Source organism: Somniosus microcephalus, chromosome 14, assembly GCF_052327205.1.
Source record: "Somniosus microcephalus isolate GS21.2 chromosome 14, FLI_Smic_1.0, whole genome shotgun sequence".
Classification (NCBI taxonomy): Eukaryota; Metazoa; Chordata; class Chondrichthyes; order Squaliformes; family Somniosidae; genus Somniosus; species Somniosus microcephalus.
In genome coordinates this window covers 71,302,082-71,329,816 of record NC_141000.1, presented here as the reverse complement: position 1 = coordinate 71,329,816, position 27,735 = coordinate 71,302,082, and the positions used below count along the sequence as shown (strand labels likewise).

The 27,735-nt window shown below is 50.0% G+C and overlaps 1 protein-coding gene across 1 annotated transcript in view; it reads left to right on the top strand.

Moving 5' to 3' along the window:
* Positions 1-27,098, top strand: part of LOC147107548 (uncharacterized) — a 46,294-nt gene extending 19,196 nt beyond the window's left edge. Inside the window, exon 2 of the mRNA XM_086006648.1 lies at positions 21,569-27,098. Coding sequence (XP_085862774.1) covers positions 21,692-22,639 — 948 coding nt within the window. The 5' untranslated portion in view covers positions 21,569-21,691 and the 3' untranslated portion in view covers positions 22,640-27,098. The remainder of the gene's footprint in view (positions 1-21,568) is intronic.
* Positions 27,099-27,735: the final 637 nt, after the last annotated feature.

Below are 27,735 nucleotides of genomic sequence, written 5' to 3'. Positions count from 1 at the left end.
GGCTAAGAGGACGGCCTTCCATACCGTCGCGTTCTCTCTTTCCACCTGGCCGTTCCCTCGGGGGTTGTAGCTGGTGGTCCTACTTGCTGCAATACCTCTCGCTAGTAGGAACTGACGGAGTTCCTCGCTCATGAAGGAGGAGCCCCGGTCACTATGTATATAGTTCGGGAACCCGAACAAGGCGAAGAGGTCGTTCAGGCACTTGATGACCGTGGTACTGGTCATGTCTGGGCAGGGGAAGGCAAAAGGGAAACGGGAGTACTCATCAACGATGTTGAGGAAGTACACATTGCGGTCAGATGACGGCAGAGGCCCCTTAAAGTCGATGCTCAGGCGCTCGAAGGGGCGGGTGGCCTTGTGCACTCGGCGCAGGTCTGGCAGTTCCTGGTCATGGTCCTGACCTCCTCGATGGAGTAGGTCAGGTTGCGGGCCTTAATGAAATGGTAAAGTCTGGTGACCCCGGGGTGGCAGAGGTCGTTGTGGAGGGTCTGAAGTCTATCAATATGCGCGCTGGCGCATGTAATTCGTGAAAGAGCATCAGGGGGTTTGTTCAGCTTACCTGGCCGGTACAAGATATCAAAATCATAGGTGGATAGCTCGATTCTCCACCTCAAGATCTTGTCATTCTTGATTTTGCCCCTCAGCTTGTTATTAAACATGAAAGCAACCGAACGTTGGTCGGTGAGGAGGGTAAATCGTTTGCCTGCCAGGTAATGCCTCCAGCGCCGTACCGCCTCCACAATTGCCTGGGCTTCCTTCTCGACCGACGAGTGTCGGATCTCGGGGCCCTGTAGGGTCCTTGAGAAGAAGGCCACCGGCCTCCCCTCCTGGTTAAGGGTAGCGGCTAGGGCGAAGTCGGATGCATCGCTCTCCACTTGGAAGGGGATGGACTCATCCACTGCGTGCATTGTGGCCTTGGCTATGTCTCCCTTGATGAGGGAGAAGGCCGCGCACGCTTCCTCCGTGAGGGGGAAGGATGTGGACTTCATGAAGGGTCTGGCTTTGTCCGCATAATTGGGCACCCATTGGGCATAGTAGGCGAAGAGCCCCAGGGTTCTCTTAAGTGCCTTAGGGCAGTGGGGGAGGGGTAGCTCCATGAGGGGGCGCATTCTTTCGGGGTCGGGGCCGATGAGTCCGTTCTCTACTACACAGCCAAGGATGGCAAGGCGCGAGGTGTTAAACACACATTTCTCCTTGTTGTAGGTGAGGTTCAGCCGTTGGGCCGTACGGAGGAATTTCTCCAGATTCACGTCATGGTCCTGCCGATCGCGGCCGCAGATGGTGACGTTATCTGGATAGGGGAATGTGGCCTGCAGTCCGTTCTGGTCAACCATCCGGTCCATCTCCCTTTGGAAGACCGAGACCCCGTTGGTGACACCGAAGGGGACCCTAAGGAAGTGGTATAGGCGCCCATTCGCCTCGAAGGCGGTGTACTGGCGGTCCTCGGGGTGGATAGGGAGTTGGTGGTAGGCCGACTTAAGGTCGATGGTCGAGAATACGCGGTATTGTGCAATCTGATTGACCATGTCAGATATGCGGGGAAGGGGGTATGCGTCCAGCTGGGTGTATCTGTTTATGGTCTGGCTGTAGTCGATGACCAGGCGATTTTTATCGCCGGTCTTAACGACCACGACCTGGGCACGCCAGGGGCTGTTGCTCCCCTCGATAATGCCCTCTTTCAGGAGGCGCCGCACCTCAGAGCTAATGAAGGCTCTGTCCCCAGCGCTGTACCGCCTGCTCTTGGTAGCGACGGGTTTGCAGTCGGGGGTGAGGTTAGCGAACAGGGAAGGTGGCGGCACCTTGAGGGTGGATAGGCTGCAGGTGTTACGCGGTGGGCGGTTTAACATTCGCTGGTTGTCGACTGTGAGTGGGGGGAGGGGTCCACCGTATGCTAGGGTTACATTTTGGAGGTGGGATTGGAAGTCCAGCCCTAGTAGGATGGCAGCGCAGAGCTGGGGGAGGACGAGGAGTTTAAAATTTTTATACTCCGTACCCTTAACCGACAAGGTCACAACACAGTAGCCGCTAATGTCCGTGGCGTGGGACCTCGATGCCATTGAGATTCGGTTGCGCGTTGGCAGGACAGGGAGGGAGTAGTGGCTCACCGTGTCTGGGTGGATGAAGCTCTCCGTGCTTCCGCTGTCGAACAGGCAGGTCGTGGCGTGGCCGTTTACTTTGATGTCCATCATCGACTTGGACAGGTGGTGTGGGCGGGCTTGATCCAGAGTGACGGAGGCTAGTGTGTAGGTAAGCGAGTCGTTGTCGTCTGCGGGCGAGGCGGTCGTCGGGTCCGGGGGCCCGGTGGCAGTCGGGCGTGGTGGGTAAAATGGCGTCTCCCACGAGGTAGGACAAAATGGCGGAGAAGATGGCTGCCCCCATAGCTCACATGAGGCACTATTGGGGTCGGTTGCCTTGATCAAAGATGGCCGCCCCCATGACTCACGTGTGGGGATGCTGGCCTCAGTTGCCTTGAAAGAAGATGGCCACCCCCACAGTTCGCATGAGGCACTGCTGGCCTCTGAAGATCCGCTCCTGCAGGCCTTAGAGAAGTGGCCTTTCTTCCTGCAGGTTGAGCAGGTAGAGTTCCTGGCTGGGCAGCGCGACCTCGGGTGCTTCTCCTGGCCGCAAAAGAAGCAGCCGGCGGCCCGATCGCGGGTGCCCGATGTCGGAGCCGGTACCGGGGGTGGCGGTCCCGGTCGGGTCCGGGACGCCGACGCTGAGGTAGGTCCCGGGGGCGGCGCTGCGAAGGGTATTGCGGTAGGGGTCGGGCCCGAGTCCCAGGGTCGCGAGCAGTACCTGGAAAACGCCTCCTGGTCCTGATGGGCCACCTCTATGGAGAGAGCGAGGGCTTCAGCTTTGTCCAGGTCGAGGTCTTTAGCTTCAAGCAGTCTTTGCCGTGAGTAGTCGGACCGTAGGCCTTTCACAAAGGCATCGCGGATATTATCTTCCGTATTTTCAATAGCCGTCACCGCTTTAAAGTCACAGTTCCTGCCGAGTGCTCTTAGCGCCCGTAAAAATTCAGCTACAGACTCTCCTGGCTGTTGCGGGCGGGATCTGAGGAGGTGCCTGGTGTACATGTAATTTACCGGGCTCCAGTACTGCTGTTTCAGTAGGTTGATAGCGGCCTCATATGTAGTCGTGTCCTGGATGAGTGCGTATACTCTCGGGCTCGCTTGGGCGTTCAGAACTCTTAGTTTGGATCTCTGAGGGACGCCGGATTCTTCCAGGTAGGATTCGAAGCAGTCCAGCCAGTGTTTGAAGTTGAGGGCTGAGTTTGCTGCCTGTGGGTTTAGATCCAGGTACGGTGGTTTGAGGGCTTGCAGCCAAGCCGGCTGGTGTGGCTGGTGTAGCCCGGTGTCTGAAAGCTGCTGTGGCTGTGCTTCTGGGAGGGCTCCTGGCTGGTCAGTAGTAGACATCTTTAAAATTTAGTCAATAAAATTGATATACCTATCAATTCGTCCAATAAAAAGCGACGAGTTAGGAACGTAACTAAAGGTTTTTATTGACTAAATAACAGAGCCCACCCTCGTGGGTGATCGGGTCCAACAAGGAGGAATACCAGCCAGTCGACTACCTTTATACCTGGGCAGGTAGGTGGAGCCATGGGCGGAGTCGGAGGTGGTCAGCCCAGGTATAACAGCGCGACAAGAGGCGACCTCGTATAGTGATACAACAGTGAGAACAGTACAACAGTGATAACTATAGTGTAACGATAGTGAACGATAAAAGTGGTTTACCACAAATATCAACTAATTACAATTAACACTTTTAACATGCAACATTAACTGAAAATAGTCTATTTATAAATTCAGTCTTTGGGGAGGCTTCCTGATCCTTCCTGGATAGTGCCTTTCCTGAGTGTCTTGCTCTTGGTGCGGAGGCGATTCTGGCCCCCTGTCGTCGGTTGGTTCATCAGCTTCCGATGCTACTGTTTCTAAGGTAGATGCTACCTGTATGTCGGGTTCATCACCAGGTACGTATGGGCGAGACATGGGGTTGACTCGTTCCTGTGACTCTAGGATCTGGTCAACATGGCGTCTCACAATGTTCTCCCCAACATCCACTGTGTACATTAGTGGCCCCTGCCGTGTGCATATCGTTCCTGGTTGCCATTTCTCTGTTCGGTAGTCGCGGGCCAAGACTGGTTGCCCTATATTGAAGCTCCTTGTCGGCTTCTCATTGATGTGCTGGAATTGCTTATTCTCAACATCTCTTCGTACATTTGGTCTGAGCAAATCCAGACGAGATCTCAACCTTCGGTTAAAGAACATCATGGCCGGGGTCTGGTTGGTGACTGCATGTGTCGCATTTCTGTAGGCTAACAGGAAATTGTCCACCTTATGCTGCAGTGGAATGTCGTCATCGCACATGGCCCTTACTGCTTTTTTAAAGGTTTGTACGAAGCTCTCAGCCAATCCATTTGTGGCTGGATGATACGGGGCGGATGTGTAATACCTTACCCCATTCCTTTTCATAAATCTTCGAAACTCTTCGGACACAAACTGTGGTCTGTTATCAGAGCAAATCTGCTCTGGCAAGCCGTTCCTGGCAAATATGGTCCGTAGGACTGCAATAGTTTTCTCTGTGGTGGTGGAGGACATTTTGATCACCTCAGGCCATTTCGAGTGCGCATCCACAGCTATTAAAAACATTGAGTCCATGAATGGACCAGCAAAATCAATATGCACCCGTTGCCATGGAGATGAGGGCCACTCCCATGGGTGTAGAGGGGCATGTGGTGGTGCATTTTGGAACTTCTGGCATCCTGAGCAGCTCTTTGTCAGGTCCTCGATTTGCTGATCGATCCCCGGCCACCACACATAAGCCCTAGCAAGGCTTTTCATTTTCACCCCTCCCAGATGGCCTTCGTGAAGCTCATTGAGCACTCTCTCCCTTAACTTGGGTGGAATTACCACTCGGGATCCACACATCAAGGTCCCCTGGCATACTGACAGCTGTTCTCTTCTGGATGAGAATGCTGGCAACAGTGAGTCGCCATGTGTTGGCCATCCCTTCACCATCAAGTCATATACCCGAGACAGTGTCGGGTCATTTCGGGTCTCCTTCTCTATATCAGCGTTAGTTACTGGCAAGTGTTCAATTATAGTCGAATGAAATATTTCGACAGGGTCCACTGCTGGTGCTTCCTCCGCAGTAGGCAGTGGCAGGCATGATAGCCCATCAGTGTTTCCATGCTTTTTCGTGCCCTTATACTCGATTTCATATTGGTTCGCCCCTAGAAAAAGGGACCATCTTTGTAGCCGTTGCGCAGTCATCACCAGAACGCCCTTCTTTGGATTAAAGATGGAGACAAGTGGTTGGTGGTCAGTCAGCAAGGTGAACTTCTGCCCGTGCAGATAGTGATTGAACTTTTTCACTTCCCACAGTAGGCTGAGGACCTCCCTGTCAATCTGGGCATAGTTACGCTTGGCTGAGGTTAGTGACCGAGACGCAAAGGCTACTGGCCTCTCCGAGCCGTCCGGGAATTTGTGCGACAGCACCGCTCCAATGCCATAGGGTGATGCATCACACGCCAACCAAATTGGTAGTGCTGGGTTGAAATGAGCCAACACCTCTTTTGATGTGATCAATGCTTTGCTCTTCTGGAAAGCTCGTTTACATTCGTCACTCCACTTCCATGGTATCCCCATTTGCAGTAGGGTGTTCAGTGGGTGTAGAACTGTAGACAAATTCGGCAAGAACTTATGGTAGTAGTTCACCAGCCCGAGGAACGACCTCAGTTGTGACAGTTTCCGGTGCTGGAGCCTTGACTACTGCCTCAATCTTTTCAGGGGACTTATGTAACCCCTCTTCATCAATAACGTGGCCACAATACGAGATCTGCTTCTGGAAAAACTCGCATTTGTGGCGATTAGCTCGGAGCCCATATTCCTTCAACCTAGTGAGCACCTGCTCCAGGTTGGCGAGGTGATCACTGTCATTTTCGCCCGTGACCAGGATGTCGTCCAAATAACACTGGGTCCCTGGAATCCCTTGCAGGATTTGATCCATTGCCCTTTGCGAAATAGCCAGAGCTGATGCTACCCCGAACACCAGCCGGTTGTATTGGTAGAGACCTTTATGAGTGTTGATCGTGAGGTATTGTTTCGAGGCTTCTTCTACCTCCATTTGCAGGTACGCCTGGGCCAGATAAATCTTAGTGAAGCGTTTCCCTCCAGATAGCGAGGCGAAAATATCTTCAATCCGCGGAAGCGGATATTGTACGGTGTGAAGGACTGGGTTCACTGTCACCTTAAAGTCCCCACAGATGCGAACCTTCTTTGGTTCCCCAGGCGTATTACTCAACGACCTCTTCATTACAGGAACGATGGGTGTAGCCCACTCGCTCCAGTCCACTTTGGACAGTACTCCTGGACGTTCCAAACCTTCCAGCTCTGCTTCGACGGCTGGGCAGATCGCATAAGGCACCGGTCTGGCCTTAAAAAACTTTGGGCTTGCATTTTCCTCTATTTTGATCGTCGCTGTTATGCCTTTTAGTGTTCCGAGTCCCTCCTGGAACACTTCTTGTGCGTCAGTTAGCATTTTTGACAGTCGTCCAGGTGTGACATCGTCATCCTTTTTGGCATCTACAGTCAGTGCTTGTATGGAATGCCAATCTAGCTGTATCTTCCGGATCCATTCACGTCCTAATAGTGGTGGTCCTCCATCTGGCAATACATATAGGTCCATTTTTGGTGTTTCCTTGCCGTTATATATAACGTTCACCCTTATTTTTCCTTTGGGGTAGACTTTTTGCCCCGTGTACGTCTTCAAGACAATCTCTATCTCTCAAGGGTATATGTGAGAATAGCCGCTTGTAGTCCCTTCGGTTTATGACTGTTAGGGCTGATCCTGTGTCCAATTCCATTTTCACTTGGACTCCGGCTATCTTTAGCGTGACCCAGATAGTTTGATGATCCTCCGTTTTGATCACATTATGTAGTTTCAGACAACCCAGCTCCTTGCTTCCGGAGTCTGTATCACTTTTCTGTTCATCTGAACTACTCTCCGTCACCTTATGTACCTTCTTGTACTTCTCCTGTGGAGATTTCTTGCTGCTGGTTTTCTTTCCCGACCTGCAGACTCTTGCTATGTGTCCTACTTTCCCACACTGTCTGCACACTTTGTCCTTGAACCAGCAATCCTTATGGTCGTGTGTTCTGCCGCAGTGAAAGCACTTCACTGTTCCGTATGACATTTCATTTGTGCCATATTCTTGTGGTCTCCGTTGTATCTCTGCCGCGCCCCGTGCTGCTGCTTCATGTGATACTGCAATGCTGAAAGCCTGGTCCAGCGTAAGATCCTTTTCTGAGCCGTTTCTGGGTTCCTTCACTTTGAAGCCCACACACAAACTTGTCCCTTAAAGTATCTGCTAGTCCTGTTCCAAACTGGCAGTGTTTCGATAGCTTGCGCAGTTCCGTTAAAAACTCAGCATTACTTTCATCTTTATGCTGGTTCCTTTTGTGAAACTTAAATCTTTCTGCTATTAGCAGCGATGTGGGGTTTAAGTGGCCCTGTAGGATTGACACTATGTTTTCAAAATCCTTTTCCACTGGCTTCTCTGAGGTTACTAGGTTTCGCAGTAAGCCATACGTTTTTGCACCCATTGAATTCAACAATACCAGCGCTTTCCTGTCATCTGGCACTTCATTCGCCTTGCAGTACACTTCTATGCGTTCAACATATGTCGTCCAATCTTCGACTTCATTGTCGAACGCTGTGACACTGCCACTCTTTGGCATCCCTGGGTGTGGTTAGACTGGCTCAAAATGGCGTCTCCCGCGCTCTCCCTTCTCCGCTGCGGCTCAAAATGGCGTCTCCCGCGCTTTCCTTTCTTCCCCGCTGACGCTGCTCGGCATTTGAACACCGGCTGCGCTCTGCGCATTTTCTTGCGCACCTCTCTCTCTCGTTGACGCTGCTTGGCCCTTGAACACCGGCTGCGCTCTGCTCTCTCTCGTTGACGCCGCTCGGTCCTGAACAGCAGCTGCACCCTGTGCGCTCTACCCTCTCTCTTCTCCCGTCGATGCCACTCGGTCCTGAACACCGGCTGCGTCCTGTGCGCTCTACCCTCTCTCTTCTCCCGTCGACGCTGCTCGGCCTTTTTCTGTGCCGTCGGTCGGCTCTAGCCGCCGCTGTCCGGGAAGGGTCTGCGCCGTACCTGTTGCCAGCCCGTTTCGCTGGACCACCGTGACTGGAGAACCAAGCCCGGCTCTTGACAGCCTCCCCTGCGATGCTCAAATCTCCGCTGGATGACTGGGGGGTTTCCCGTGTTCGACGCCCGTGCTTCTGGACTCGGCCTTCTTCTTTCACTGTTCTCCAGGAGCGAATCCCTGGGAGGTGATGCAGAGTTGCAGGTAGGTTTGAATCTTCTCGTCGCCAATGTTAGATCCGTGTATCTTGATGTTGTGTCCTTCAATAATTAGACAAGAGACTGCAGGGAACAATCAACAGGTGTTTACTGGATGAGGGTTACTCTAAAACTAATTGTACAGATCCCTACTCAGGGTTTATATACAGGTGTGGTCACTGCCAGTATTACAGTATACAGGAGCTGTAAAAAGTAGTTCTCCCCTTAAAGGTACATACATTACAGTTCCTGCCTCTACCACCCTTTCAGGCAGTGAGTTCCAGACCCCCATGACCCTCTGGGTGAAGACATTTCCCCTCAAATTCCCTCTAAACCTTCCACCAATTACTTTAAATCTGTGCCCCCTGGTTTTTGACCCCTCTGCTAAGGGAAATAGGTCCTTTCTATCCACTTTATCTATGCCCCTCATAATTTTACACACCTCAATAAGGTCTCCCCTCAGCCTCCTCTGTTCCAAGGAAAACAGACCCTGCCTATTCAGTCTTTCCTCATAGCTAAAATTCTCTACTCCCGGCAACATCCTTGTAAATCTCCTCTGTACCTTCTCTAGTGCAATCACATCTTTCCTGTAATGTGGTGACCAGAACTGCACGCAGTTCTCTAGCTGAGGCCTAACTAGTGTTTTATACAGTTGATCTAATATTTCACACTCCTCCCCCGATAGCAATGTCTGCTCCGCCCCTCTCCTTTGTGAAAACAGATGCAAAGTATTCATTAAGAACCCTACCAACGTCTCCCGCTTCCACACACAGATTACCCTCATGATCTCTAATAGGCCCTACCCTTTCTTTAGTTATCCTCTTACTCTTAATAAAATGATAAAACATCTTTGGGTTTTCCTTGATTTTACTTGCCAAGAATTTTTCATGCTCTCTGCTTTCCTAATATCCTTTTTAATTGCACCCCTGCACTTTCTGTACTCCTCTAAAGATTCTGGAGTATTTAGTCCTTGGTATCTGTCATACGCCTCCCTTTTTTTCCTTTATCCTACCCTGTATGTCTCTGGACATCCAGGGGGCTCTAGATTTGTTAGTCCCACCTTTTTTCTTTAAGGGCACATATTTGGTCTGAACCCTCCGTATCTCCTCCTTGAATGCCTCCCACTGGTCTGACACTGATTTACCTTCAAGTAGCTGTTTCCGGTCTCTATGCCTCTATTAATAAAGCCAAGGACCCCATATGCTTTTTTTAACAGCCTTCTCAACTTGTCCTTGATATACCCATCAATTCATTCCATGAAAAGCGACGAGTTAAGATAGTAACTATAGGTTTTTATTGGCTAAATAACAGAGCCCACCCTCGTGGGTGATCGGTTCCAACAAGGAAGAATACTAGCCAAGCGGTCACCTTTATACCTGGGCAAGCAGGCGGAGCCATGGGCGGAGTCAGCTGAGGTATGCCTAGGTATAACAGCGTGCGTGGCAAGAGGTAACCTTGTGTAGTGATAACAACAGTGTAAACAGTGATAACAACAGTGTACCAATAGTGAACGGTTGTGAACGATAACAGTGGTTTACCACATTCACCCCTTGTTTAAAATTGAGTCCGGCGGGGTGAAGCGTACTACCAGTTCGTGTATGTCAGTCTATCAGGAGGCCTCGTAAGCCTTTCTGATCGGCGCAGCAGCAGCGGCGGTGGTGCAGTATCTGATGTTAATGCTGGTGTCTGCGTGGTCGACGAAGGCTCCTGCGGTTCCGGCATGCCGCCTACAGGAGCTGGATTTGGGGGAGTGGTGGGGGATAACGGTGGTATCTCAGGGGTGCCCGAGGGTGCGAGGTCTCGCAAGGAGACTGTGTCCTCCCGCCCGTCTGGGTATGCCACATAGGCATACTGGGGGTTGGCGTGCAGGAGGTTCACCCTCTCGACCAGGGGGTCCATTTTATGGGTCCTCACGTGCTTCCGCAGCAAGACGGGCCCCGGAGAAGTCAGCCATGTTGGTAGCGAGGTTCCCGTAGTCGACTTCCTGGGGAAAACAAACATTTGCTCATGGGGGGTGGCGTTAATGGCAGTACAAAGCAGTGACTGGATGGAATGGAGCGCTGCCGGGAGGACTTCCTGCCAGCGAGAGGTTGGGAGGCCCTTAGACTTTAGGGCTAAGAGGACGGCCTTCCAAACTGTCGCGTTCTCTCTTTCCACCTGGCCGTTCCCCCGGGGGTTGTAGCTGGTGGTCCTGCTCGCAGCAATACCTCTCGCGAGCAGGAACTGGCGAAGTTCCTCGCTCATGAAGGATGAGCCCCAGTCGCTATGTATATAGTTCGGGAACCCGAACAAGGCGAAGAGGTTGTTCAGGCATTTGATGACCGTGGTACTGGTCATGTCTGGGCAGGGGATGGCAAAGGGGAAATGGGAGTACTCGTCAATAATGTTGAGGAAGTACACATTACGGTCAGAGGACGGGAGGGGCCCCTTAAAATCGATGCTCAAGCGCTCGAAGGGGCGGGTGGCCTTGATCAGGCTTGCTCTGTCCGGCCTATAGAAATGCGGTTTGCATTCGGCACAGGCTTGGCAGTTCCTGGTCACGGTCCTGACCTCCTCGATGGAGTAGGGCAGGTTGCGGGCCTTAATGAAGTGGTAAAGTCTGGTGACCCCGGGGTGGCAGAGGTCGTTGTGGAGGGTCCGCAGTCTATCAACTTGTGCGTTGGCGCATGTACCTCGTGATAGAGCACCTGGGGGCTCGTTGAGTTTACCAGGCCGGTACAAGATATCGTAATCGTAGGTGGAGAGCTCAATTCTCCACCTCAAGATCTTGTCGTTCTTGATTTTGCCCCTGATATACCTATCAATTCAGTTCATGAAAAGCGACGAGTTAAGTTAGTAACTATAGGTTTTTATTGGCTAAATAACAGAGCCCACCCTCGTGGGTGATCGGATCCAACAAGGAGGAATACCAGCCAGTCGACCACCTTTATACCTGGGCAAGCAGGCGGAGCCATGGGCGGAGTCAGATGTGGTCAGCCCAGGTATAACAGCATGGCAAGAGGTGACCTTGTGTAGTGATACAACAGTGTAAACAGTGATAACCATAGTGTAACGATATAAACAGTGATAACCATAGTGTAACGATAGTGAACGATAAAAGTGGTTTACCACATTCGCCCCTTGTTTAAATTTGAGTCCGGCGGGGTGAAGTGTACTACCAGTTCGGGTATGTCAGTCTGTCCGGAGGCCTCGTAAGCCTTTCTGATCGGCGCAGCAGCGGCGGCGGTGCTGCAGTATCCGATGTTAATGCTGGTGTCTGCGTGGTCGGTGAAGGCTCGTGGGGTTCCGGCATGCCGTCTACCTGGGCTGGATTTGGGGGGGGTGGTGGGGGGTAACGGTGGTGTCTCAGGGGTGCCCGAGGGTGCGAGGTCTCGTAAGGAGACTGTGTCCTCCCCCCCGTCTGGGTATGCCACATAGGCGTACTGGGGGTTGGCGTGCAGGAGGTCCACCCTCTCGACCAGGGGGTCCATTTTATGGGCCCTCACGTGCTTTCGCAGCAAGACGTGCCCCGGAGAAGTCAGCCATGTTGGTAGCGAGGTTCCCGTAGTCGACTTCCTGGGGAAAACAAACATTTGTTCATGGGGGGTGGCATTAATGGCAGTGCAAAGCAGTGACCGGATGGAATGCAGCGCTGCCGGGAGGACTTCCTGCCAGCGAGAGGTTGGGAGGCCCTTAGACTTTAAGGCTAAGAGAACGGCCTTCCAGACAGTCGCGTTCTCTCTTTCCACCTGGCCGTTCCCTCGGGGGTTGTAGCTGGTGGTCCTGCTTGCAGCAATACCTCTCGCTAGTAGGAACTGGCGAAGTTCCTCGCTCATGAAGGATGAGCCCCGGTCGCTATGTATATAGTTCGGGAACCCGAACAAGGCGAAGAGGTCGTTCAGGCATTTGATGACCGTGGTACTGGTCAGGTCTGGGCAGGGGAAGGCAAAGGGGAAACGGGAGTACTCATCAATAATGTTGAGGAAGTACACATTACGGTCAGAGGACGGGAGGGGCCCCTTAAAATCGATGCTCAAGCGCTCGAAGGGGCGGGTGGCCTTGATCAGGCTTGCTCTGTCCGGCCTAAAGAAATGCGGTTTGCATTCGGCACAGGTTTGGCAGTTCCTGGTCATGGTCCTGACCTCCTCGATGGAGTAGGGCAGGTTGCGGGCCTTAATGAAGTGGTAAAGTCTGGTGACCCCGGGGTGGCAAAGGTCGTTGTGGAGGGTCTGCAGTCTATCAATTTGCGCGTTGGCGCATGTACTTCGTGATAGAGCATCTGGGGGTTCGTTCAGTTTACCAGGCCGGTACAAGATATCATAATCGTAGGTGGAGTGCTCGATTCTCCACCTCAAGATCTTGTCGTTCTTGATTTTGCCCCTCAGCTTGTTATTAAACATAAAAGCGACCGAGCGCTGGTCGGTGAGGAGGGTAAATCGTTTGCCTGCCAGGTAATGCCTCCAGCGTCGTACCGCTTCCACAATTGCCTGGGCCTCCTTCTCGACAGAAGAGTGTCGGATCTCAGGGCCCTGGAAGGTCCTTGAGAAGAAGGCCACAGGTCTCCCCGCCTGGTTAAGGGTTGCAGCTAGGGCGAAGTCGGATGCATCGCTCTCCACTTGGAAAGGGATGGACTCACCCACTGCGTGCATTGTGGCCTTCGCAATGTCTCCTTTTATGAGGGAGAAGGCTGCGCATGCTTCTGCTGTCAGGGGGAAGGAGGTGGACTTCATGAGGGGTCTGGCTTTGTCCGCATAATTGGGCACCCATTGGGCATAGTAAGCGAAGAGCCCCAGGGTTCTCTTCAGTGCCTTTTGACAGTGGGGAAGGAGAAGCTCCATGAGGGGGTGCATTCTTTCGGGGTCGGGGCTGATGACTCCGTTCTCTACTACGCAGCCGAGGATGGCAAGGCGCGAGGTGTTAAACATACATTTCTCCTTATTGTAAGTGAGATTCAGCCGTTGGGCCGTACGGAGGAATTTCTCCAGATTAACATCATGGTCCTGCTGGTTGTGGCCGCAGATGGTGACGTTATCTAGATAAGGAAATGTGGCCTGCAGCGCGTTCTGGTCAACCATCCGGTCCATCTCCCTTTGGAAGACCGAAACCCCGTTGGTGACGCCGAAGGGAACCCTAAGGAAGTGGTAGAGGCGGCCATTCGCCTCGAAGGCGGTATACTGGCGGTCCTCAGGGCGGATAGGGAGTTGGTGATAGGCCGACTTAAGGGCGATGGTGGAGAATACCCGGTACTGTGCAATCTGGTTGACCATATCAGATATGCGGGGAAGGGGGTATGCGTCCAGCTGGGTGTACCGGTTTATGGTTTGGCTGTAGTCGATGACCAGGCGGTGTTTATTGCCGGTCTTAACGACTACGACCTGGGCACGCCAGGGGCTGGTGCTCCCCTCGATGATGCCCTCCTTCAGGAGTCGCTGCTCCTCAGAGCTAATAAAAGCTCTGTCCCCGGCGCTGTACCACCTGCTCTTGGTAGCGACGGGTTTACAGTCGCGGGTGAGGTTAGCGAACAAGGAGGGGGGCGGGACTTTGAGAGTGGAGAGGCCGCAGGTGGTACGCGGCGGGCGGTTTAAAAACTGCTGGTTGTGGACTGTGAGTGGGGGGAGGGATCCACCGTATGCCAAAGTGACACTTTGAAGGTGGCATTGGAAATACAGCCCTAGTAGGACGGCAGCGCAGAGCTGGGGCAGGACGAGAAGTTTAAAATTTTTATATTCCGTGCCCCTAACCGACAGGGTCACCACACAGTAGCCGCTGACGTCTGTTGAATGGGACTTCGACGCCATCGAGATCCGATGGCGCGTTGGCCGGACAGTGAGGGAGTAGCAGCGCACCGTGTCTGGGTGAATAAAACTCTCCGTGCTCCCGCTGTCGAACAGGCAGGTCGTGGCGTGGCCGTTTACTTCGATGTCCATCATGGACCTGGACAGATGCTGCGGGAGAGCTTGGTCAAGCGTGACGGAGGCCAGTGTATGGCTGAGTGAGCTGCTGTAGTCGGCAGGTGAGGCGGTGGTCGGGTCTGGAGACAAAATGGCGGCCGAGTGCGGCGAACAAAATGGCGGCGCCCATGATGCGGATCCCCACGAGGTCGAAGTTGGACAAAATGGCAGAGAAGATGGCCGCCCCCACTACTCACATGAGGCACTGCTGGCGTCTGTGGCCTTGATCAAAGATGGCCGCCCCCACGACTCACATGAGGCACTGCTGGCGTCTGTGGCCTTGATCAAAGATGGCCGCCCCCACGACTCACATGAGGCACTGCTGGCGTCTGTGGCTTTCCCCCTGCAGGCGTTTGCGAAGTGGCCTTTTCTTTTGCATCCGGAGCAGGTCGCGTTCCTTGCAGGGCAGCGCGCCCTTTGATGTCTCGCCTGGCCACAGAAATAGCAGCTGGCGGCCCGATCGCGGGGCTCCGCTGCCGCAGCAGGTCCCGAGGGTGGCGGTCCCGATCGATTCCGGGACACCGACGCCGTAGCAGGTCCCAGGGGCGGCGGTGCGAGCGGTATTGCGGCCGGAGTCGGGCCCGAGTCCCAGGGTCGCGCAGCACTGTACCCGGAGTACGCCTCAAGGTCCCGATGGGCCACTTCCAGGGAGCGAGCGAGGGCTGCAGCTGCTTTCAGGCCGAGGTCCTTTGATTCGAGCAGTCTTTGCCGTGAGTAGTCAGACCGAAGGCCTTTCACGAAGGCATCACGGATATTTCCTTCAGCATGTTGTGCAGCCGATACAGCTTTAAAGTCACAGTCCCTGCCGAGTGTTTGTAGCGCCCGTAAAAATTCATCTGCAGACTCTCCTGGCTGTTGCGAGCGGGATCTTAGGAGATGTCTGGCATACATTGAATTTACTGGGCTCCGGTACTGCTCTTTTAGCAGGTCGAGGGCCTCCTCGTATGTAGCAAGGTCCCGGATGAGTGCAAATACTTTAGGGCTCACCTGGGCGGTCAGAACTCTTAGTTTGTCGGCTTCCGATGGCACGCCGGAGGCTACCAGGTAGGATTCAAAGCAGCTCAGCCAGTGATCGAAGTCGAGGGCTGAATTCGCTGCCTGTGGATTTAGATCCAGGTACGGCGGTCGGAGGGCTCGCAGCCAAGTCGGCTGCTGGGCCTGTTGTAGCTGGCCGTTTGGCTGGTCGTTTGGCTGCTCCAGTCCATTCATTTCAAAATTTAGCCAATAAAATTGATATACCTATCAATTCATTCCATGAAAAGCGACGAGTTAAGATAGTAACTATAGGTTTTTATTGGCTAAATAACAGAGCCCACCCTCGTGGGTGATCGGTTCCAACAAGGAAGAATACTAGCCAAGCGGTCACCTTTATACCTGGGCAAGCAGGCGGAGCCATGGGCGGAGTCAGCTGAGGTATAACAGCGTGCGTGGCAAGAGGTAACCTTGTGTAGTGATAACAACAGTGCAAACAGTGATAACAAGTGTACCAATAGTGAACGGTTGTGAACGATAACAGTGGTTTACCACAGTCCTGCCACCTTCAAATATTTGTGTACATATACCCTCAGGTCTCTCTGTTCTTGCACCCACTTTAAAATTGTACCATTTAGTTTATATTGCCTCTCCTCATTCTTCCTACCAAAATGTAGTACTTCACACTTCCCTGCATTAAATTTCATCTGCCTTGTGTCTGTCCATTTTACCAGTCTATGTCCTCCTGAAGTCTGTTACTATCTTCTTCATTGTTTACTACATTTCCGAGTCTCGTGTCATCTGCAAACTTTGAAATTTGCCCTGTTTACCCAAGTACAGGTCATTAACATATATTAAAGGTTGACTCTTAACTGACCACTGAAGTGGCATAGCAAGCCACTCAGTTCTAACAAACTGCTATAAAGAACACATGGACTGCAGTGGTTCAAGTAGGAGGCCCAGTACCACCTTTAGGGCAACTATGGATGGGCAATAAATGCCACCCGTGCCAGTGATGCCCACATCCCAAGAATGAATTTAAAAAAAGATTTTCGCCCCCTGGTTCATTCTCTGGACCTGAGTCTCCCAAATGGCTTTTAACACTAGTAAAGCATGCCTGTATACACAAACCTTCATCGTGAAATAAACTTGATGGCCTAATTAACTGAGAATATGTGTGTTAGCTAAGAGCCTTATCGTTTGACAGTTTGAATTGGCCTGCTTTCCAGCTTCTTCCCAACATTCAGTTCAACAGCTGAACTCCAGATTCAATGGAATAATGGTGGAAGCACTCAGCAGGTCAGGCAGCATCTGTGGAGAGAGGAACATAGGGTTAACGTTTCAAGTTGATGACCTTTCATCAGTTCTGACAAAAGATCATCGACCAGAACTGACGTCTTGATTTTAGAATCTTCGTGTTCAAATCACTCCATGGTCTCGCCCCTCCCTCTCTCTCTAACCTCCTCCAGCCCTACAACCCTTCAAGAACTCTGCATTCTGCTAACTCCTGCCTCTTGTGCATTGCCCACTCCCTTTGCCCCACCATTGGTGGCTGGCATTCAACCATCTCGACCCTAACCACTGGAATTCCCTCCCTAAACCTCACCATCTCTTAACCACCCTATCCTTCTTTAAGACCCTCCTTACACTGCATAGGTGCAGGTTGTGGACTCAACCATTAAAATCCCAAACTGTGCAGGTTGTTTGGCACACTCTCAACTGCATGAACTTCTGATGCTAAGCTACCCAACTGCATTTGTAGGCAGGTTGTTAGGTCGAAATCCCTGGGCTGAGCAGCTCAAGGAGTCCTCAAGCTGGCCCTCTGGCCAGCAAGTGCTGTTGCTGGGAATAAGAATATGAGAGAAAGTGTGTGTCACTTAGGGTGTGCGAATGTGCAGCATGCAGATACCTTATGTTGCCCGCATGCTTGGTGTGTTTGTTGATTGCCATACTTAATTATCCACAAGGCAAACATATTGACATGGTAGCAAAACAGACCACCCTGGTGAAACATCTAAGCTGACACAAACACTGTTAAGATGCATTGTAAGGCAACACACTATAATTAAGCCAGCTTGTGAGCAAATTTTCCTTGGCAATCTTGCCGAGACCAGCATTTTTTTTCTCACCTGCTCCCAGGTTCCGGACACACATGAGACAACATCCTTGCTTGCAGTCCCCTCCAGTGAAGCTACTCTGGTGCTGTTCTTATCTGGATGATGGCTCTCCGCTTCAAAAAGGTCCAACCTTCTTTGCGGGTCCTTCTGCAGCAAAGCCTCACACTGCTTCATTTAATGGTTCATTTTTGACTCATGTACTTGCTCCAGTTATTTTGATCCCTCTTGAGCAGTGGGACAGCTTTATGGGTAACCAGCAGCTTTTAAAGAGTAACTAGCACCAGCAAACCACAGCTTGACTGGATGCATCTTCTTCTTAGGCAGTCCCTTGGAACCGGGATGACTTGCTTCTACATTAAAAATGAGTTCTCAGGTGACTGATGAGTCCAATGCGGGACCTACAGTCTCTGTCACAGGTGGGGCAGACAGTGGTTGAAGGGACGGGTGGGTGGGGTGCTTGGGTTGACATGCGCTCCTTGCGTTTGGCTTCCGCTTGCTCCCAGCGAAGAGACTCGAGGTATTCGGCACCTTCCCGGATGCTTCTCCTCCACTTTGTGTGGTCTTGCACCAAAGATTCCCAGGTGTCAGTGGGGATGTTGCACTTTTTCAAGGAGGCTTTGAAGGTGTCCTTGAAGCGTTTCGTCTGCCTACCTGGGGCTCCCTTGCTGTGTCGGAACTCTGAGTAGAGCGCTTGTTTTGGGAGTCTCATATCTGGCATGCGGACGATGTGACCCGTCCATCGGAGCTGATCGAGCGTGGTCAAAGCTTCGATGCTGGGAATGTTGGCCCGAGCGAGAACACTGACGTTGGTGCGCCTATCCTGCCAATGGATTTGCAGGCGTTGGTGGTACCTCTCCAGTGCTTTGAGGTGCCTGCTGTACATGGTCCATGTCTTTGAGGCATACAGGAGGGCGGGTATTACTACTGCTCTGTAGACCATGAGCTTGGTGCCGGGTTTGAGGTCCTGGTCTTCAAACACTACTGGATGCATACCACATAGTGTGCTGCACAAATATACTAATGTGTGAGATTAGCTCAGTATCCAAAGAGCAGTGGTCCTTCTAACACTGCAGTGCAGGCTTTTAAGAAATTACAGAGATTATACTAAAGCTTTATAATGTACTGGTCGGACCAAGCTACAGATGAGATGTACATGCACTGGAGAGAGTACCGAGAAGAACAAGAATGAACTCAAGTGTAAAGAGAATGAATTATGAGAAAAGATTAGAGAAGTTTAAGCTCCACAGGCTAGATCTAGAGAGAAGGTTAAGGTGAACTTCACAGTGGAGTAGGTAAGATAGAACAGATTATTTCATGATAAATCAGGTGAGTAAGACCAGAGGACATAAATTTGTCATATTAAGGATAGTATTTTTTTGAATAATCTGCCAGGCAAGGTGGTAGAAGGATCTGGGGGTATTGAAAATTCAGTTGAATGCTAACCTGAGGTGGTAAAGAAATCAGTTTAATGAGTCTTGATTTGAACTTATGTTGTGGAATCACTCTTCCACTTGGCATTCTATGGCTTTAGAAGAGATTAACTTTATGGTAACATAGATTTTAATATTGCAAAAACCTTGCTTCATTTCTGACATTTGTTTGATAGGAGCCTCAAACATAACTCAGTGTTCATTTATTGATCAATAGAAATTTGTTTCTACTTGTGTTGAGGGGAGCCTTCTAACCCTCAATAATATTGTAGAGTTTTAATCTTGTCCTTATGACATTATGTATGTTTATTTTGAGCCTATACTCTTGTGACTTTTAATAAAAGCCACATAGTTGTATTTTGTCCTATGCTTTAAACACTTAGGCCTAGAAATTCAGTGGCCTGCGCCACCAGTTTGCGCCCAAAGAGGGCTTTTGCGCCAGTCTGCAAACTTCAGGCGAAATTCAGCGGTGCGCTAATGGCGGCGTTAGGCTGTAGCGCTGCGCCGCCACCGATGACATCATCGGTGTGCGCAGCGCCCCGTTTCCGCGAAGAACGCCATATTAAGTCGCGCCCGCCTCTTCAGCGCCGGCCGCAAACAGCGACCGGTACACAGGGCCTACCTGTGGCGGTAGTGGCGGTAATTAAAGTGGAGGTGCGGCCGGCCGCTTTTTCGGCGGCCGCTTGCCCGCACCTCCTTCCCCACTTCTCCGTTCTGCCGGGCTCTTTTGCCGGCACTCGCGATCGGGGCTCTGGCTGCTGCAGGCACCTCCCCCTTAAGAGAGGGAGGAAGGCCTGCAGTACCGCAGCCTGCCACTCCACTGTGGGTGGCGCTGCGGCCACTAGCGCGCCGATAATCAGTTTCAGCGCCCAAGCGGGGCGCCGAAACCCCTGTTTAGCGGCCGCCTTCCACTTGTGCGCTGACACTGATTATCCCGCTTGCGCAAGTGGATCCGCGCGCAGCGGTAATTCCGGCGCCCATGCGAGCTGGGCGCCCCAAAATGAATTTCTAGGCCTTAGTTTTTTTGCATTGATATCGGGCTATTTTAGATGATCTCAGATTTTTGTCTAAAATTGTTCTATCTTTCACAAGATGTAATGGTGTCCCATTTTTTCCTGCCGTCACATCCCTCAGAGATCAAATCCATATTTTACTGTGTAGGTGTTTGTACCAATGGGTCTGAAGATTTTGGTTATCACAGAATGGTTGCAGCACAGAAGGAAGCCATTTGGCCCATCGAGCCTGTGCTGGCTCTCTGCAAGAACACTTCAGCTCGTCCCACTCCCTCGTCCTTTCCCCATAGCCCTGCAATTTTTTTTTCCTTGAGGCACTTATCTAGTTCCCTTTTGAAAGCCATGATTGAGTCTGCCTCCACCATCCTTTCAGGCAGTACATTCCAGATTATTTTATTTCTTTTGACAAATTCTTAGCAACCAAGCTACTGAGTAATATATTCCCAGGTATGTTGTGAATGTGGGTTAGAACCTGGCTGGCTCATTCTACATAAACCAAGGACACTTCATGGGCCAAAGCCAAAGTCACCCCAGCTAGATTTTGTAAAGATTATGGTAAATGCTAGATTATGGAGTAATAGTTAAAAGTTTATGAAACAGTACTGTTGGATTTCTCATTTTTTGACATCAATTCTTAAGATCAGATTTTACATCAAATTACAGGTGCCTATATCCCAGGCCCACTTGGTTTAATTCAAAGAATGTTTATTGTTTCATATTACATGACTCATTCTTTTAATCCAGTTTAGCTTCTACGTATCTTACTCCTATTCTCCTTACCAAGTGCTTCTACTTGCACTCCTTTGCAGCAGGCAGTGATGTATACTAGGTTATAGTCCGATAGGTACTTTTGCTCTCTTGTCCAACGGGATCTTTCTTTTAAGCTGGGTAATGAGTGCTGGCAGTCCTTGCTTATAAGGCTCTACAACTCTGTCCTCACCTAATGTCTCCTAAAATGACAATTTGGTGAAATTGGGAATTAAGTGCAGAGGATGAAGGAAGTGCAAAGTAGACATGCTGATATTATATGCAAGTCATTAATTTTAAAGTAGAACAAACTGAATAAAAAAATGGCATCACAGGGAGGGACAGGGAGATGGTCCAGCAGGGGTCAGTGGGGTGTGTTTGGGAGTGGGGACCCTAGCTGATTTTCCCCTTACCAAGCCCAAGTCTGGTGAAGCTAATTTTAAATCGGCCACTATTGCTACCCTGGCCAAGAATTAATTTGGGACTTTCCGGTTGTTATGTCCCCTATGAGACTTTAGTATTGTGTTTTTTCTCCCCCTAGTGTTTTTACTACTTACCTCCTTAGTGTTGATTTATGTCATGTGACATGATTAGAAAGTGAAAGTAAAACAGAACCACGAGGGAGCCATCTTGAACTCATGGCTGGGGATGTTTACAGAATCTAACGCCATCCTTCTTAGTTTCCCCCTTGGTTGGCATTGTCTGTAAGTAGCCTTTTATCAGATGTTCTTTACGTTTGATCTATGTCACCATTTTTTGATATTTGTGGCCAGATGAGTTAATATATTGCACTTTGTGGAGTTCCGTGGTAGCTAGCTATTTAGTCTTTCCCCTGGCATTCATGTGTTAGACTTTTATTGTTGTATCATACTTACCTCAACTTGTAACAGAACTGTTGAGTTATAGTAGTAACGTTTCATTCTACTATCCTAGGTTTATTTTGTGTATTCAGATTGTGATTGTAATACCAATCAGCCTTATTTGATGTTGTAATTTCTTGTTCTCTTTGTAGTTTCACCCTGTGTCATTAAACTGGATAAAAAAGTAACAACGCCTCCTGTTTGGTGATGAGGGTTTAGCTGTCTGTCGAATCATAGTCGTGAGGAGGACAGAATAGTGAAAAGACACCTTTCCCATGGGCGAATCTACTAAAGGTATAGATACTCAACACCAACACGATTCAATGCATCTCCGAAGCCACACATTCCAGACACCAGTCACAAAAGCTGAAATGGAGGAACAGTCACCATTGAAACAAGCAGAGGAGACCAGATCTCACTGTTCTGGCTCCTCCAGGCATTCAAGTAGGTCTGTTACTGGTGCAGCAGCAGCGATGGCCAGAGCCAAGGCCGAAGCAGCCAAAGCAAGGATATCCTTTGCTCAAAAGGAAATGGACATAAAAATGGAAAAGGCACGTATTGAAGCAACATTAGCCGTATTGGATATGGAAAAAGAGGCAGCAGCAGCTCTAGCGGAGGCAGAAGTCCTTGAAGCAGCTGTTGAAGGTGAAGCAACAGGCAGCAACCTTTACCTTCATCTCCCTCATCAAGAGCCAGTGCAACGCACCACAGAATACATACAAAGCCACTCCAGGTCACAAACTGTTAACTCTTCAATGCCCGACATAGAGCCTGTTACAGAGTTAATACACGAACAGGAAGAGCCTGGCCATGCATCTCAGTGCCGTTGTGAGCTCAACAAAAACACTGTGGAAGAGGATGAACACAAGTTCCAACCAGAAGACCAAAGGCTAACCCATCATTATCGTTCACAACATCTGCAGACCTATCGCAGTCCAGCTGCTCTACCTCACTGCGAACAGACCCAAGGCATGTCAGATTTCGTGAGGTTCTTCGCACGTCGTGAACTCGTCACCACCGGGTTGCTACAGTTCAACGACCAACCTGAAGACTACAGAGCATGGAGGTCTACTTTTCGGAACACCATAAGAGGGTTAGACCTGTCAGCAAGCGAAGAAATTGACCTACTTGCTAAATGGCTGGGTAAGGAATCCTCTGAGCACGCCAAGAGAATTCGAGCTGTGCACATTAACCTCCCGGAAAGGGGGTTGAAGATGATATAGGATCGTCTGGATGAGAGCTATGGCTCCCCGGAGGTGGTTGAGAATGCACTGTTTAAGAAGCTGGAGAACTTTCCCAAGATCCTCTATCGAGACCACCTGAAGCTCAGAGAGTTAGGTGACATCCTAATGGAAATTGACTCAGCTAAAACTGAGGGAAGTCTGCCAGGTCTTCTGTACCTTGACACGGCACGCGGGATAAATCCCATTGTCGAAAAGTTACCATTCAACTTGCAGGAAAAATGGATAACTCAGGGATCAAACTATAAGATCACAACGTTCCCTTCCCACCTTTCTCCTTTTTTGCCAAGTTTATCTGCCAGCAGGCTAAAATAAGAAACGACCCAAGCTGCTTCTTCTCCACTCAAAGCCCTGGGCCACCGAAGACAGCACAGTCTGCTACAAGGTACAGCCAGAGAACTCCAGTGTCAGTTCATAAAACTGGAATGTCACTGTCCACCACCTCCTCCAGCAACGACGCAGATGGGAAAATGGACGACCCCGTCAAGCAATGCCCCATTCACAACAAGCCGCACCCGCTCAGGAGGTGTCGGAGCTTCAGAGAACGGACTTTGGAGGATCGCAAATCGTTCTTAAAGGAACGTGGCATCTGTTATAAATGCTGTTCCTCTTCAACTCACCTGGCACGGGACTGTAACACGGCCGTCAAATGCGCAGAATGCAATAGCGAAGGCCACAACACAGCACTCCACCCAGGTCCAGCCCCCTGGGTCTCAACGGCCTCTACCACCACAGCAGAGCACGGCGGGGAGGAAGAGGAAGACATTCTGACACCTGAAGTAACCTCACATTGCACCAAGGTCTGCGGAGCACACATCAGCGGCAAATCCTGTTCCAAAATCTGTCTTGTGACGGTCTACCCTGAAGGACAGCAAGAGAAAGCCATAAAGATATACGCCATGCTGGATGATCAGAGTAACAGATCACTCGCCAAGTCTCAGTTCTTTGACCACTTCAACATAGAAGGAAACAGCTCCCCATATTCACTGAAAACTTGTGCCGGCCTAGTGGAGAAATCGGGAAGGAGGGCCAGTGGTTTCGTAGTGAAGACCCTCGCTGGAAAGATGAGTCTGCCTCTGCCCACACTAATCGAGTGTAACCAGGTGCCTAATAACAGGTCAGAGATCCCTACACCTGAAGCAGCGCTTCATCATGCTCATCTCTAACCAGTGGCTTACCAGATTCCACCGTTGGACCCTCAAGCTCCCATCCTGCTTATACTAGGCAGAGACATATTGAGAATCCACAAGGTACGTGAACAGATAAATGGTCCACACGACTCACCTTATGCTCAGAGACTTGACCTAGGGTGGGTCATCATCGGTGATGTTTGTCTGGGAAACGCCCACAGACTTGCCAAGGTGAACACATTCCATACAAATGTGCTGGAGAATGGTCGCCCCTCACTCTTTGATCCGTGCCCCAACAGCTTTCAAGTGAAAGAAAGATACGGCATACAGGTTCCAAGCTCTCTCTCTGATGATCCTACTGAGCAACCAGAACACGGAAAGCAAGAGGATTGTCTTGGTCAGGCAGTCTGCAAAAGGACAAGTGACGATGACAAGTTAGCTCCTTCCATTGAGGACAAACTCTTTGCAAAAAACATGGATGAAGAGGTCTTCATGGACAGTAGCAATAGCTGGGTCGCTCCTCTACCATTCAGAACTCCAAGACGACGGCTTCCTAACAACCGAGGACAAGCACTCAATCGACTCATCTCTCTCCGCCGCACGCTGGAAAGAAAGCCGGATACAAACGACCACTTCATTTCATTCATGCAGAAAGCCTTTGCCTCAGAAGACCATGCCAATGACCTAAAGGACCTGGACCTTGGAGTTGACTTACCTCCTCTACAGCGCAGCTTTGGGCTCAGTTGGGACCTGAATACGGATGCCTTTACCTTCCAAGTTGAAGACAGCGAAAAGCCCTTCACTCGTCGTGGTGTCCTTCCTACGGTGAATGGCCTGTTCGACCCCTTGGTTTTGTGGCACCAGTCATCATCCAAGGAAAAGCTCTGCTTAGAGACCTCACGGCAGACACGAACGATTGGGATTCACCACTACCTCGAGAAAAGGAGGGATCTTGGCACACATGGAGAAACTCTCTCCAAGACCTCAGAAAGCTTCAAATTCCAAGACCCTATACTCTCATCTCTCCCTCTGAAGCTCAACACAGAAATATGTGTCTTTTCTGATGCTTCAAACGATGCCATAGCTGCAGTTGCTTACCTCAAGGTCACAAACCCCAATGGAGATTGTGAAGCAGGCTTCATCCTCGGCAAGGCAAGGTTAACGCCACGTCCCGAACACAGCATTCCACGACTGGAGCTCTGTGCTGCCGTTCTGGCTGTAGAGATGGCAGAACTGATCACCTCCGAGATTGATCTCAAGCCTGGCTCTATCCAGTCCTACACAGACAGTAAGGTGGTGCTGGGCTACATATGCATCCAGACTAGAAGGTTTTATGTGTACGTCAATAAGAGTCCAACGCATCAGAAGGTCAACACAACCTGAACAATGGCACTACGTGCCTACTCACCTGAATCCAGCCGATCACACCACCAGATCTGTCACTGCAGCTCGCTTAAGGGATACCACATGGCTTATAGGACCTGAATTCCTGTGTCATCCCCAGCAGAAAGTCACAAGTGTCATTCTTCTCCATACGTGGACCGGCCAAGCAGCTTCGATCTGACTGTGGTACCAAATTCATCGGAACCTGCAAGGAGCTCGACATTCCTTCTTCTAACGATGACAACACAGTTAAGGGATACCTCGCAGACCAAGGTTGCACCTGGATCTTCAATCCGCCACATTCCTCACATATGGGAGGTTCATGGGAACGAATGATCAGCATCACACGCCGCATATTGGATGCAATGCTTCTGGAACATGGATCTTCCAGACTCACTCATGAAGTCCTCACCACATTCATGGCTGAAGTGGTAGCCATCATCAATGCAAGACCACTCGTCCCTCCGTCATCAGATGCAGGGTTCCCACTCATCCTGATGCCTGCCATCCTCCTCACTCAGAAAGGAGAAGCCATTCCTACACCTCCAGGAGAGTTCGGCAGCAAGGACCTCTACAGACAGCAGTAGAAGCAGGTACAGAGTCTGGCCAACACCTTCTGGAGCCGTTGGCGATGTGAGTACCTGTCAACTCTCCAAGCACGTAGCAAATGGCAGTCATCAAAGACCAACGTCCAGACGGGGAACATAGTTTTAATGAAGGACAGTCAGAACAAAAGAAGTGAATGGCCGATGAGGATCATCTCAAAGGTTTTCCCCAGCAAAGATGGTAGAGTTCGGAAGGTAGATGTCAAGATCCCAAGCGGTGATGGGACAAAGCTCTTCCACAGGCCAATCACAGAGATTGTGCTTCTTCTCTCCAAGACCAGACGGTTGCTCCCTGATAAGTTGTATTTTCTTTATTATGTGGCATCTTGAGATACCAGACAGGGAGTGTTATGTCCCCTATGAGACTTTAGTATTGTGTTTTGTCTCCTAGTGTTTTTACTACTTACCTCCTTAGTGTTGATTTATGTCATGTGACATTAGAAAGTGAAAGTAAAACAGAACCACGAGGGAGCCATCCTGAACTCATGGCTGGGGATGTTTACAGAATCTAACGCTATCCTTAGTTTCCCCCTTGGTTGGCATTGTCTGTAAGTAGCCTTTTATCAGATGTTCTTTATGTTTGATCTATGTCACCGATATTTGTGGGCAGATGAGTTAATATATTGCACTTTGTGGAGTTCCGTGGTAGCTAGTTATTTAGTCTTTCCCCTGGCATTCATGTTAGACTTTTATTGTTGTATCATACTTACCTCAACTTGTAACAGAACTGTTGAGTTATAGTAGTAATGTTTCATTCTACTATCCTAGGTTTATTTTGTGTATTCAGATTGTGATTGTAATACCAATCAGCCTTATTTGATGTTGTAATTTCTTGTTCTCTTTGTAGTTTCACCGTGTCATTAAACTGGATAAAAAAATAACAACGCCTCCTGTTTGGTGATGAGGGTTGAGCCGTCTGTCGAATCATAGGCGTGAGGAGGACAGAATTGTATGACTCATCCATAAAGGTGGTGCATTTACTGAGTCAGCAGCATACTTATGACTCTCTCCCCACAAAGATTGTGGCCCAGAATGGGAAAACTTATCAAGATGTTAGAATGCAAACATTGGCAACACGTAAATACTATGAAAAGATGTATTTAGGCACAGTGGTGGAAGTGTCAATATATGCCATTGAATCTCAATTTTATTCAAGAAAAAGCATTAGAGCTCAAACACCAGCATTCAAAGAGCAATGATGATTAATTCCCTTCACTGAAATTTAAGCTTGGATTTTAACTTGTGCAATTGCAAGTCAATTGCCAGCTAACAGTCAACTGGAAGTTGGCCACTGGCCAGGTATTAGAAACTGGGTCATTGGGATCTGACCGACCAGTTTAAACTAGTTTGTGTCTGAAAGTTACATAAAGGTAAGTAGCTGTGAGTGTTCCAGCTCTGGCAAAGAGCACATCATGAATGAGGTGGGAACAGAGGGAAAGTAAGGACTCTTAAAATGGCAATTGGGTATTAAGTAGAGGATGAAGGAGGTGCAAAGTAGACAAGCAGATATTATATGCAAGTCTCAAATTTTAAAGTAGAACAAACAATTTAAAAATGGCATCACAGGGACAGGAAAATGGTCCATGCATCTGCTATTGACTAATAAACATCTCTGTTGGAAGGGTCACAAACTCTCATTGCTCAAGTCAAAATCTCAGGCACAAGGAGGAATCTGACATATCAAGGAAGAGAAGTTGTTTTTGGAATCCGTTTGAGATCAGGAGCAGACGGTGGAGGAGATAGTGAGCAGCTGAGGGACATGAAGGAAGTTAGAACAGGAGTGCCCAGACCCACTTATTTCTTAGATTTAAAGCTCTAGCTGCCTGCACCAACAGCTAAAAGATGGCTGGGGGATGGGGAAGATTAGCAACATGGCTAGAAGTAGTGGTTCCAAAATGCTATAGATTATGGAAAAGTTCCTGCAGATTGGAGGGTGGCACATGTCACCACACTCTTTAAA